This window comes from Tamandua tetradactyla, chromosome 19 (genome assembly GCF_023851605.1).
Source record: "Tamandua tetradactyla isolate mTamTet1 chromosome 19, mTamTet1.pri, whole genome shotgun sequence".
NCBI lineage: Eukaryota > Metazoa > Chordata > Mammalia > Pilosa > Myrmecophagidae > Tamandua > Tamandua tetradactyla.
In genome coordinates, this window is record NC_135345.1 from 27,049,383 (window position 1) to 27,061,860 (window position 12,478).

General features: G+C 38.4%; 1 protein-coding gene across 3 annotated transcripts in view; it reads left to right on the plus strand.

The window, feature by feature from the left end:
* The window catches only part of TBC1D19 (TBC1 domain family member 19), a 207,030-nt gene that overhangs the window by 50,766 nt on the left and 143,786 nt on the right, over positions 1-12,478 (plus strand). For 2 of the 3 annotated variants that reach the window (XM_077136549.1, XM_077136550.1), the window contains exons 2-3: positions 11,064-11,136; positions 12,094-12,139. In XM_077136549.1, the coding sequence (XP_076992664.1) occupies positions 11,064-11,136; positions 12,094-12,139 (119 nt within the window). Of the gene's footprint in view, positions 1-11,063; positions 11,137-12,093; positions 12,191-12,478 lie in introns of those variants that run through there. The other variant, XM_077136551.1, reaches the window with a different exon arrangement.

A 12,478-nucleotide genomic window follows, 5' to 3' on the forward strand; every position in this document is an offset into this window, starting at 1 on the left:
TCTCTTTGAATCTATCATTGTAGGTATCCATTGTTTTTTCTATCTTTTCTACTTTGTCCTTCACTTCCATAAGTTCTGTGATTTGTTTTTTCAGTTTTTCTATTTCTTCTTTATGTTCAGCCCATGTCTTCTTCATGTCCTCCCTCAATTTATCGATTTCGTTTTTGAAGAAGTTTTCCATTTCTGTTCGTATATTTAGCATTAGTTGTCTCAGCTCCTGTATCTCATTTGAACTACTGGTTTGTTCCTTTGACTGGGCCATATTTTCAATTATTTGAGCGTGATCCGTTATCTTCTGTTGGCGTCTGCGCATTTAGACAGATTTCCCTGGGTATTGGATCCAAAAGTTTGGAAGATTTTTCTGTGAAATCTCTGGGTTCTGTTTTTCTTATCCTGCCCAGTAGGTGGCGCTCATGGCACACGTTTGTCTGCGGGTCCCACCAGTAAAAGGTGCTGTGGGACCTTAAACTTTGGAAAACTCTCGCCGTCCGGGGGGTTCGCTAGCCGAAGCGACTTGAGCCAGCCCGGGGTCCGAACGCAGGGAGGGTTGCTGGTTGCCGCAGCCCGGGAAAGAGCCCGTCCGAATTTCCTAGTCGGCCTTGGGCGACAAGCGTGGCGGGAGGGCGCCAGCGGCAGCGGCCCTCCCGAGAGAGTGCACGTTCCCCAGGAGTCACGGGTTTGGAAGGGGCCTCCCCCACCCGTCACCGTTCTCCGCGGCCTGGGGATTTCCGATCCAATTCTCTCAGTTGGTCTGGGGGGCTGCGCGTGGTGTGGGCGCCAGCACCTTGGTTTCAGGGGACTGCCTCTCCAATTCTCCCAGCTGGCCCGGGAAGGGGGAAGGGAGTAACTCCGGCCGCTTCCCGCCCCACCCGGTGAGGCCCGCGTGCCTCGGCGATCTCACCCGAGCTGCTTCTCTCAGCCAGCCAGCCGTTCCAGGATGGGGTACGCTGTCTTTTTTATCTCTTTTGTGGCTTTGGGCGCTTTCTGTATCGTTTCTACTCCCCTAGTAGCTGTCCTGGAGAAGAAACTAAGATCCACGCATCTTACTAAGCCACCATCTTCCAGGAAGTCTGTTTTTAAATTTTTTAAGACTTGCTTTGTGACCCAGCATATGGTCTATCTTTGAGAATGATCCATGAGCACTTGAGAAAAAGGTGTATCCTGCTGTTGTGGGATGTAATGTCCTATTAATGTCTGTTAAGTCTAGCTCATTTATAGTAGTATTCAGATTCTCTATTTCTTTATTGATCCTCTGTCTAGATGTTCTGTCCATTGATGAGAGTGGTGAATTGAAGTCTCCAACTATTATGGTATATGTGTCTCTTCTCCTCCTGGAATACCATTGATTCTTATATTTGTATTACTTTGTTTTGCATATCATTTCTCTGAGATCCAATTCAAAGTTTTCCATCTTTTTTCCCATTTGCTGATTTGGTTGTTCAAAATCAGTTATCCTGTTCTTTAGTTCACTTATTCTTTCTTCTGCTTCTTCAAATCTGCTGTTGTGTGTGTCCAGTATGGTGTGTTTTTTTTTTGGATTTTAAAAAGGTAAATTTAATGAGTTGCTAGTTTACAGTTCTAAGGCTGAGAAAATGTCCTAATTACAACAAGTCTATAGGAATGTCCAATCTAAGGCATCCAGGTAAAGATACCTTGGTTCAAGAAGGCCAATGAAGTTCATGGTCTCTCTCTCTCTCTCTCTCTCTCTAGTAAGAAGGCACATGGTGAACACAGTCAGGGTTTCTTTCTCAGCTGGAAGGGCCCATGGTGAACATGGCATCATCTGCTAGCTTTCTCTCCTGGCTTCCTGTTTCATGAAGCTCCCTGGAAGGCGTTTTCCTTCTTCATCTCCAAAGGTCGCTGGCCGGTGGACACTCTGCTTCGAGGTGCTACAGCATTCTCTGCTCTGTCCAAATCTCCCATTTTCCAAAATGTTTCCTCTTTTATAGGACTCCAGTAAGCCAATCAAGACCCATTTAACAACCATTCTTGATTGGGTTACATTTCCAGGGAGATGATGAAATTACAGATTCAAACATACAGTATTGAATAGGGATTATTCTGCCTTTATGAAATGGGATTTAAATTAAAACATGGCTTTTCTAGGGGACATACATCCTTTCAAACAAGCACATTACCCTATTATTAACACCTTGCATTAGTGTGGTACATTTGTTACATCTAGTATGTTTTTTATTTCATCTACAGCATCTTTAATCTCTGTGATATCGCTATTTTTCTATTCTTTCAAATTCGTCTTTATGCTCTTTTAGTGTCTTTTTGACCTTTATGTCATTAGCTATCCCATTTATTTTATGTAGTTGAGTTATTTGAACATCTTTGATTAGTCTGTGTCTGCTCTAGTGTTTTAATTTGATCTTTAGGCTAGGCTATAACTGTCTGCATCATGATATGCTTACTGACCTGCTCTCTTCACGGTATGTAAATATCTTGATAGGTTTACTATGGAAGTTGATCTCCTTCAGTAGTGTAAAGCCTTGTATTTGCAGGATGGATGTGGAGCAGGATGTAGGGCGCGAGGCAAGAACAACAGTACGGTAACGCGCTGCAGCCCAGGTATAGGCTCAGGGTGGAGTTTCCGTGCTGGTGCCTGTGAGCATGGGCACCCAGCAGTGGGGAGGATGTGGCTGTGTGGATGCATGGGTTTGGAGGGTGGGGCACTGGTGTGTGCTGGTCTGGGGGTGGGGCCCGTTGTACACATGCACAGAGCTCAGGGCAGTGGTTTGGTGATGCCCCTGCTTGGGCTGGGGGTGGATGTGGACCAGATGCTCAGGTCAGCGCTTTCCCAGAGCTGGGGGGCTGTGACTGGGAACCATATGCATGTGCAAAACTGGGAGGACTATAAGCTGATGTACACGTGCACAGAGCTCAGCAGAGGCAGAATGGGATTGCATGACTGTATGGGCTGGGGGTAGGTATAGCCTGGGTATGGAGGTAAGCTCCTGCAGCCTTTATGCACTGTTGACTGCCTGCAGGGGGGCAGGGCCAGGAATGGTGGGGTGAGACTGCGCTTTTGTGAGAGAGGTCAGTTGGGCTGGGGCAGGTGTGTGTGCTTGGGGTGAAGTTGTGGGGCAGGTACGCTTGCAAGGGTTTGGCAGGGCAGGCGGGCGTGGAGTGTGGGGAGTCGGGGCGGGATGATGGGGTTCAGGTGCATGGGGTATGGGGTGAGGTTGCAGGGCTGCACTGGTGAGGATAGCGTGCTCCAGGAACACAGCTCGGCTTAATTCCTAGTCAGTGCACTCTTGAGGGCTCCGGGCTTCCTCATTAGGCTGTTTGTAGCAGCCAGACAGTCTCCGGTTCTCTACTTCTCAGTTTGTCAGCTTTTGCAGCCAGGGCCACTCTATGTGGTGCAGAAGACTCTCCTGCATCACTTATGCCCTAGAATTGCCATCTCAGTCTCCCTCCCATCTCTTCTCTTTTTTTTGGAACAGAGTTAAACTTGATGTATCCTATTCTGCCATCTTCCCAGAACTCTCCTGTAATATCACTTTTAATCTATTTTATATAGTAGGGTTCCTATTATGGTTCATATTTCGTTTGCAAAAATGGTTATGCTGTTAAAGTATGTTTGGGGGCATTGTCCAATACCAAATTGTCGTCTTGTCACTGTCCTGCTTTTGATTTCTCAAGATTTTTGTAACTAGTTTAGATGGTTAGTAAATTTGGTTTGCCTTCAGTATGAAAAATATACCTAGGAGGTCTAGCAACCTTGAAATATTGAAAATGTTTAGAAAGAATAGCCAATTTTTCCACTTTAAATTCATTAAATTGTGCTGCCTCTGAATCATTTCCTGATACATACTAGTAAGAGAAACTATTTTCTTTTGCCATGGTGCTTTTGAATAATAAGCAGGGTTTTTGCAGCTTTGAAATCTCTCCTAGGAATGAAAGCTATATTTCAATCCCTTCAGTTAAAAATAATTTTGTAAAGATCCTTAATTTGGGGAGAAATTGGTTAAACAAGATAGAACATGGTTTGGTCAATACAATTTTGTCAATAAAGTACTATATATTAAATTAATGTTTGGGATACAAAAATGAAGAAGACATGATCCTTTCCCTTGAATTTATATATTCTAGTCAGAAAGATAGTTGGGTAGCCGAAAGTTACATTATTATCTGTGCTGTAACAGAGAAATGGTATGTACCACTGTGCTAGGAAGAGTTGAGAAAGGAGGTGATACTTGAGGAATGTCTTGAGACATTTGCCATGGTCAGTGTGGGGGTGAGGGAGAAGCATTTCCATTTGAGGAAATAACACAAACAAAAGCCTGGCATCTTTAAATGAAGGAAAAGTTGGGGTATTCAGTGTATGTTCATTGTGACTGGACAGTGGGGGTGGAGAGGTGAAATGAGAAAAGAGAGAGTGGTAGTAGTTTGGTTGAGCAACAGGGATGAATTTTGAGGGATAAATTGGGTCTAGATTGTGAGGAACTAGGCAAGTACTGTTGAGAAGTTCAGACTTCTTGTGTACTCTGTGGAGAGCCATTGCCAGGAAAGGCTTATATTTTAGAAATAGAACTCTGGAGGATGAACTAAAAAGGGAAAAATTGGTACATTTATTCAATAAATATTTATTGAGCACCTACTACGTGAAAGTAACTGTTTTAGGTGCTTGGAATACAACAGTGAACAAAAAAACCAAACATCTCTGTCCCAGTGGAGTTTACTATTTCTGGTGGTGAGAGAGACAATATCCCAATACATATAATAAGTTAATCATACAGTATGTTAGGGGATAAATGCTAAGAAAGAAGGAAAAGTTAGGTAGAATAAGGGGAGTCAGAAGTCCTTTGTAGGGAGGGGGTTGCAATTTAAGTAAGTGATAAGGTGCCTAGCTCAGAAGCTACCACAATAATCTTTGAAGTATGAGACTTAAAACAAAGAGCAAGATTAGAATGGGGGATATATTCTTTTTTTCCCCACGTTTTTGCTGTAAAAGAAAATACAGACATATACAGAACAAATAGTTAATGTAATGAATTTTTATAAGTAGAATGACCTTGTAACCACTAACCTAGTAACAAAATAAAACTTTGTCAGCCATACTAAAAACCCCTCTATTTGCCATTTGATTGGGTTCTAATCACAAACCTCTTCCTTCCTGATAACCTGATTTTTATGGTAATCACCTCCCTGTATTTCTTAATAGTTTTATAACTCACATATAAATCCCTAGACACTATACCTTAGTGTAGCCAATTGAAATTTTTTTTTAAATGTCTTCTTAAGTCTTTTTTAATCTAGAGGTTTTCTTTCCTTCCCTTTGTTTTCCTTAGTTTCTCAATGAAGAACTGGACCTTTTGACCTTTAGAATTTCCCACTGGATAGTTCTGAGTGCACACTCTGGCACACAGCTCTTTTTCTGTACGTCTTGTACATTAACAGCTAGATCCAGAGGCTTGGTCAGACTCAGATGTCATCCCTTTGGTATGACTGAGCACTAGAGTGTTCATTCATTAAGAAGCACATAACTTATTGTCTTTTTTTTGTGATGTTAATAGCCTTTTCTGCTCAAAGCCTAGGACTAGCAATTCATTGTAATTTTAAGGGGGTTGCAAAATGATGATATTCTAATTATATCATATCTGTTTCAGTGTTAGTTGAAATATTTTAATAAGGAGACATTTCTGTCATCCACTGTTTGGTTACCTGTGGTACAGTTATAGCTCCTAAAGGAAAGGCAGGATAAATGCCTTCATTTACCAGTTTTCAAGTTAATGAGTTCTCTGTCTTCCCAATGCGAACAATTTTGTCATCTTTAGTTTCGCCTGTTTTCTTAAGGTATCTGTTGTATTTATTTGCACTTGTGTTTCTTCTAGTTTTTTTTTTTTTTCTGTAATGATGTTTTGGTTTTTCTCCTAGTTCTTTTCTGAGTTCTTTCACCTTATTTCCTTTTTTTTTTAATTTAATGTGATACTTTATGTTTCATATAATTCTGTTGATGTTTTTTAGCTTATTTTGAAATTAGCTTTGATCAGTTTTGTGGACATGTTCTTCAGAAATACTTTTATTGTCTGTAAAGGTATTATTTTGTTTTTTATTTTTTCTTATCCTGATTTTGCATAAGATTTGACCTTCATACTTTGTTATTGGTGAATTTTTTTTTTATTTTTAATTTTTGGTATGTTGTATGTCAGGGTCACATTTCATTTTCTTTCCAAGTGAGCATCCCGTTATTGCAGCACCATTCGTTGAATTTTTTGTTTGCTTCTTTGTTTGTTTGGGAAGTTGCATGGGCTGGAAATCAAACCCCGGGTCTGCATGGCAGGTGAGAATTCTACCACTGAGCTACTCTTACACCCCCTAATGCTGAATTTTTATGTGAATTTCAATTTCCTAAACTTTAAAAAGGAGAGATAGTGCAGAATAGCTTTCTTTCTTTCTTTTAAATTACTTTTTATTCACAGAGCTCCTTGTTTTAAATTACTTTTTATTTATAGTTGCTGTTGTGAATTGTTAAAATATATGGCAGTTTACTCTTAGAGATTTTCTGGCTGTTTCTCATCCCTGCTTTTACCAGACTTTCTCTTTCCTTCATCTCTATTGTCTCTGTTATGCTCAAAATTGATTACTCTACCACCATTTTGTCCTCAGTGTGGCCCCATCCTGAAAGGGAGTCCTGGTTGGTCAGTTTCAAGAATTCATAGGTGCTACATTTCTCCAGTTTTTTCAGACCTGTTCCAGGGTGCTTAGGTTTATTCACAATTGGGTTGGATAAAACCTCTCCCAGTTCTAACTATTCTAAAAGTAGCTTCTAATGTGTTCTATTGTATACTTGTTGGATATTTTAGAATTCTCTTGTTTTCAGATCCATCAGATACCCCATTGTTTCCGTCTGCTATTTTCTGTACAAATGCTAATACAATACAGATCTTGTAACTTATATTCTGGGTTTTGGGGGTTATCTTATTATTTAGTTCTATGTTCGTTCCATGGGATTTTATCTAGTTGCTTGGTCCATTATTATGTAGGAATCAGGGAGGTTAAAAAATCTCACCATCCCTTGCCATCTTTCCAGAAATTAATTGAATTGTGGAAGAGTTAGAAAAAGTGGAATTGAGGATAACTTTGACATTTCTGAGTTGGAAGGCTGGTGGATGATACTTTCATTGCCCAACATTAAAAAAGAGAAGAAAAAGAACAGTGAAGCGAGTGGAATATAAAATAAATTTTTAGGTTTGAAATGCTTATGAGATTCCCTAATAGAAATGCTTTCTTTTTTTTTTAAAATTTTTTTATTAATTAAAAAAAAATACAAGAAAGAAACACAAACATTCCCAATATGTGATCATTCCATTCTACATATATAATCAGTAATTCACAATATCATCACAGCTGCAGATTCATCATCATGATCATTTCTTAGAACATTTGCATCAATTCAGAAAAAGAAACAAAAAGACAACAGAAAAATAAAATGAAAACAGAAAAAAAACCCATACACACCATACCCCTTACTCCTCCCTTTCATTGATCACTAGCATTTCAAACTAAATTTATTTTAATATTTGTTCCCCCTATTATTTATTTTTATTCCATGTGTTCTGCTCATCTGTTAACAAGGTAGATAAAAGGAGCATAAGACACAAGGTTTTCACAATTACACAGTCACACTGTGAAAGCTACACCATTATATAATCATCATCAAGAAACATGACTATTGAAACACAGCTCTACATTTTCAGGCAGTTCCCTCCAGCCTCTCCATTTCTTCTTAGATAACAAGGTGATATCTACTTAATGCATAAGAATAACCTCCAGGATAACCTCTCGACTCTGTTTGGAATCTCTCAGCCATTGATACTTTGTCTCATTTCACTATTCCCGCTTTTGATCAAGAAGGTTTTCTCAGTCCCTTGATGCTGGGTCTCAGCTCATTCTAGGGTTTTTCTCAATCCCTTGATGCTGAGTCTGAGTTCATTCTTGGATTTCTGTCCCACGTTGCCAGGAAGGTCCACACCCCTGGGAGTCACGTCCGACATAGACAGGGGGAGGGTGGTGAGTTTGTTTGTTGTGTTGGCTGAGAGAGGCCACATCTGAGCAACAAAAGAGGTTCTCTTAGGGGTGACTCTTAGGCCTAATTTTAAGTAGGCATGGCCTATCCTTTGTGGGGTTAAGTTTCATATGAACAAACCCCAAGACTGGGGGCTCAGCCTATAGCTTTGGTTATCCGCACTGCTTGTGAGAATATCAAGAATTCAATCAGGGGAGGTTGAATTTTCCCCCATTCTCACCATTCCCCAAAGGGGACTTTGCAGATACTTTTCCGCTTACTGATCAAATCACTCTGGGATTCATTGGGGCATCACTCTGGACAAACCAACAAAATCTCGTGTCTTACCCAAGGCTTGTTCAACCAAGCTATCTACATAAGTTATATTCGGAAATGCAGTAGTCAAAATATAAATTTTGTACCAAATAAACATTTTTTGCTTTAGTCTCACACATAAGTTGAAATTTTAAAATATTAATTACCATCTATTTTCAGCACCCTGCAGTAATGACATTCCTTTGTTCTTCCTCATGCAAAAACATTTTTAAAATTTGTACTTTTAGTCACTGTCATTATACACTCTAGGCAATCCTAGATCATATCATCTCAGTCTTTGTCATTTATCTTTCTTTCTGATTTCATTTGTGCCCCCAGCCCTCCTCCCCTTATCATTCTCACATTCAGCTTCATTCAGTGTTTTAACATAATTGTATTACAGTTAGGTAGTATTGTGCTGCCCATTTTTGAATTTTTACATTCAGTCCTGTTGCACAATCTGTATCCCTTCAGCTCCAATTACCCAATATCTTACCCTATTTCTATCTCCTGATGTTCTCTGTTACCAACGAAATTCTCCAAGTTTATTCACTAATGTCAGTTCATATCAGTGAGACCATACAATATTTGTCCTTTTTTTTCTGGCTAATCTCACTCAGCATAATGTCCTTAAGTTCCATCCATGTTGTTACATACTTCATAACTGTATTCTGTCTTACAGTTGCATAATATTCCATCGTATGTATATACCACAGTTTGTTTAGCCACCGTCTGTTGGTAGACATTTTGGCTGTTTCCATCTCTTGGTAATTGTAAATAATGCTGCTATAAACATTGGTGTGCAAATGTCCATTTGAGTCCTTGCTCTCATGTCCTTTGAGTAGAGATAGCATATAGATGGGTCCTGTTCCCTAATCCATTCTGCCTGTCCATGTCCCCCAATTGGGAAGCTTAATCCATCAACATCAGTGTTCTTACTGCCTGGGCTTTTTGCCTTTTGACTTTTATATGTCCTTCTAATTTTCCTTCTTTTTACCTTTACTCATGGTCTTCCTTTCTACACTCTTCTCTACACCTCTCTCTTCTGCCTTCATATCTGTCTCTAGTGCTCCCTTTAGTATTTCTTGCAGAGCTGGTCTCTTGGTCACGAAGTCTCTCAGTGATTTTTTGTCTGAAAATGTTTTAATTTCTCCCTCATTTTTGAAGGACAGTTTTGCTGGATATAGAATTCTTGGTTGACAGTTTTTCTCTTTTAGTAATTTAAATATATCATCCCACTGTCTTCTTGCCTCCACGGTTTCTGTTGAAAAATGTACACATAGTCTTATTGGGCTTCCCTTGTATGTAGTTGATTGCTTTTCTCTTGCAGCTTTCAAGATTCTCTTTCTCTTTCTCTTTGACCTCTGACATTCTGATTAGTAAATGTCAGAGTACATCTATTTGGATCTATTCTCTTTGGGGTATGCTGTACTTCTTGGATCTGAAATTTTAAGTCCTTTATAAGAGTTGGGAAATTTTCAGTGATAATTTCCTCCATTAGTTTTTCTCCTCCTTTTCCCTTCTCTTCTCCTTCTGGGACACCCACAACATGTATATTCGTGCACTTCGTATTGTCCTTCAATTCCCTGAGTCCCTGCTCATATTTTTCCATTTTTTTCCCTATATTTTCTTTTTCTTGCTGGATTTCAGATGTTCCATCCTCCAGTTCAGAAATCCTATGTTCTGTCTCTCAAAATCTACCAGTATAGGTTTCCATTGTTTTTTTTCATCTCTTCTCCCATTCTTCTCTTTCATTCCCATAAGTTCTGTGATTTGTTTTTTCAGACTTTCTATTTATTCTTTTTGTTAATTCCTTGCCTTCTTTATATCCTCCCTCAATTCATTGATTTGGTTTTTGATGAGGTTTTCCATGTCTGTTCATATATTCTGAATTAAATGTTTCAGCTCCCGTATCTCATTTGAATTGTTGGTTTGTTCCTTTGACTGGGCCGTATCTTCAATTTTCCTAGTGTGATTTGTTATTTTTTGCTGGCGTCTATGCATTTAATTACCTTAATTAGTTTATTCTGGAGATTGCTTGCACTTCTTTTACCTAGGGTTTTCTTGCTGGATGAATTTGTTGACTCTCTGTTCTTTGACATTCAGTTCAACTTTTTCTGGACCTCTAGCTTAGGTTTTGTTTAACATAGGAGAATTTTTCAGTTCTTGTTTTCTTGTTTCTTGCCCTGCTTGTATGGTGCCTTTTTCCCCCCACCCCAAGGAGGGTCCACATAGATATTATAGACCCCAGCTGGATTTTCCCAGACCAAACTGGCCTTCTATGAGGAGGAAAGAATCACCTGCATCGGTTTTCCCCAAGGGTGAGACCCAGCAGGTTGACAGACTTTCCTGTGAAGTCTCTGGGCTCTGTTTTGCTTATCCTGCCCAGTATGTGGTACTTGTCTGCCTGCAGGTCCCACCAGCATAAGATGATGCGGTATCTTTAACTTTGGCTGGGGGCGTGAGTATTTCTCCTATTTGAGATCTTAAATAATGATGGTAAGTATTCATAAGCCATAAGTTTTTGTATTTCAAGTGCACCACAGTATACTATCACATATTTTCTATTTTTGGAACAGGTGAAAAAATCTTCTCAAAGTGGATTTTTCAAATAGCATGCACATTTTGGGCGTTCCTTTTTATTAATAATATTATTATTATTTCATTAGTGTTAAATATCAACCTTGAAGATTTTATTTTGACCTATGTCCCTTTCTTTTCTAAAATTTAGTCCAGTCTTCAGAGACCTGAGATTAAACTTGAATCATTAAAAGAAGATATTAAAGAATTTTTTAAAATAACAGGTTTGTATGTTGCTTTTTTTCCTCCAATTTTTTCAAGGTAAAAAATTGTATTTGGAGGTAGTATTTTACCTCCAGCCTTCCAGTTACTCTTTCAAAATTATGGAAACAGTGACTGAATAGGTTTCTATTTGGTGGAAATTAAACTATCAGACAAAAAGTAAAAATAAAATGCTGCAAAAATTAAGGAGCACTGAGGAAATGACTACTTGCATTAATCAGTCTTAAATACTTATCTTCCTGGTGAAAAGCATCCTGACTGTTTTAAGTGTATTTTAAGTTTAGCAATGTGTTTTTATTTTTCATTTGTGACTTTTTTTCCCTTTTTTACTTGTTCTTCTCTTATTTCTATACTTTCAAAGAAAACAAGAAAGAAGAAAATACTAATTTTTTGAAGAGCCTGAAGATAGGCTCCTTAGACCAACTTCAGGGCCTGGGAACTGAGACGTCAAGTGGTCTACCCTCCTAATTCAAGTAGGCAGTTAGCAGACAAGCTAATTGTTCTTGACTGGTAGTACCTCATAATAAAGTATTTCTGTAGTCAGTTTACTGACTAGTTATTTGTCATCCATCTTTGTCAAGTACTTGGCTGCTTCTTGCCCTTATGTTGGCATATTCCTCATAGCACTAATAGTACAACATCCCAAATTTTGACCTTATTTGAACATTTTAGTGGTGGAAGAAGGAAACGTTCCTCCCATCGTGAGAAAATGATATAGTAGTTTTACTTAGAAAATAGTATCATGTTGCTGGCTTTTCTACTCAATATTAGCCAAGGGATATGGTAAGTATATAGGAAATAATTCCTTAATAATAGTTTACATAGCATTTGGCTGTTGACAGCTTCTTTCACAAATGAATATGAACCCAAAGTTTTCATGATATAAGTTTAATTATGATGTATGCTAATATATTGAAACTAACATGTTTGTATATTTTATCCTTTTTTTAAAAAAACAGGTTGGGAGAAGAAACTTCAGAATGCTGTTTATAGTGAACTGAGTGTGTGAGTTTTTCCACCTATTTCAAGATACTATTATATGTAGCTAATTACTTTGTAAGTAATGAAATCATTATTGCTCTTTGTATAGTCATTATTATTTCTTATTAATATTTATGTAGCATTTCAAGTAAGTTGATACTAATAAAAATGATATGCTTCTTGCTTGAGGATTAATAGTGAACAAGTATAGGTTTTTACAGTAAAAAATTTTAAATTAATTCATTTATGCAGATAATTGGGAAATAAGATACTCTAAGATATTTTTAGGATAATTGAAACTAACATTCTTTTTATTGATGCCGTTTTGGATATTACCCTCTTCACTATCTTTATGAACTAACC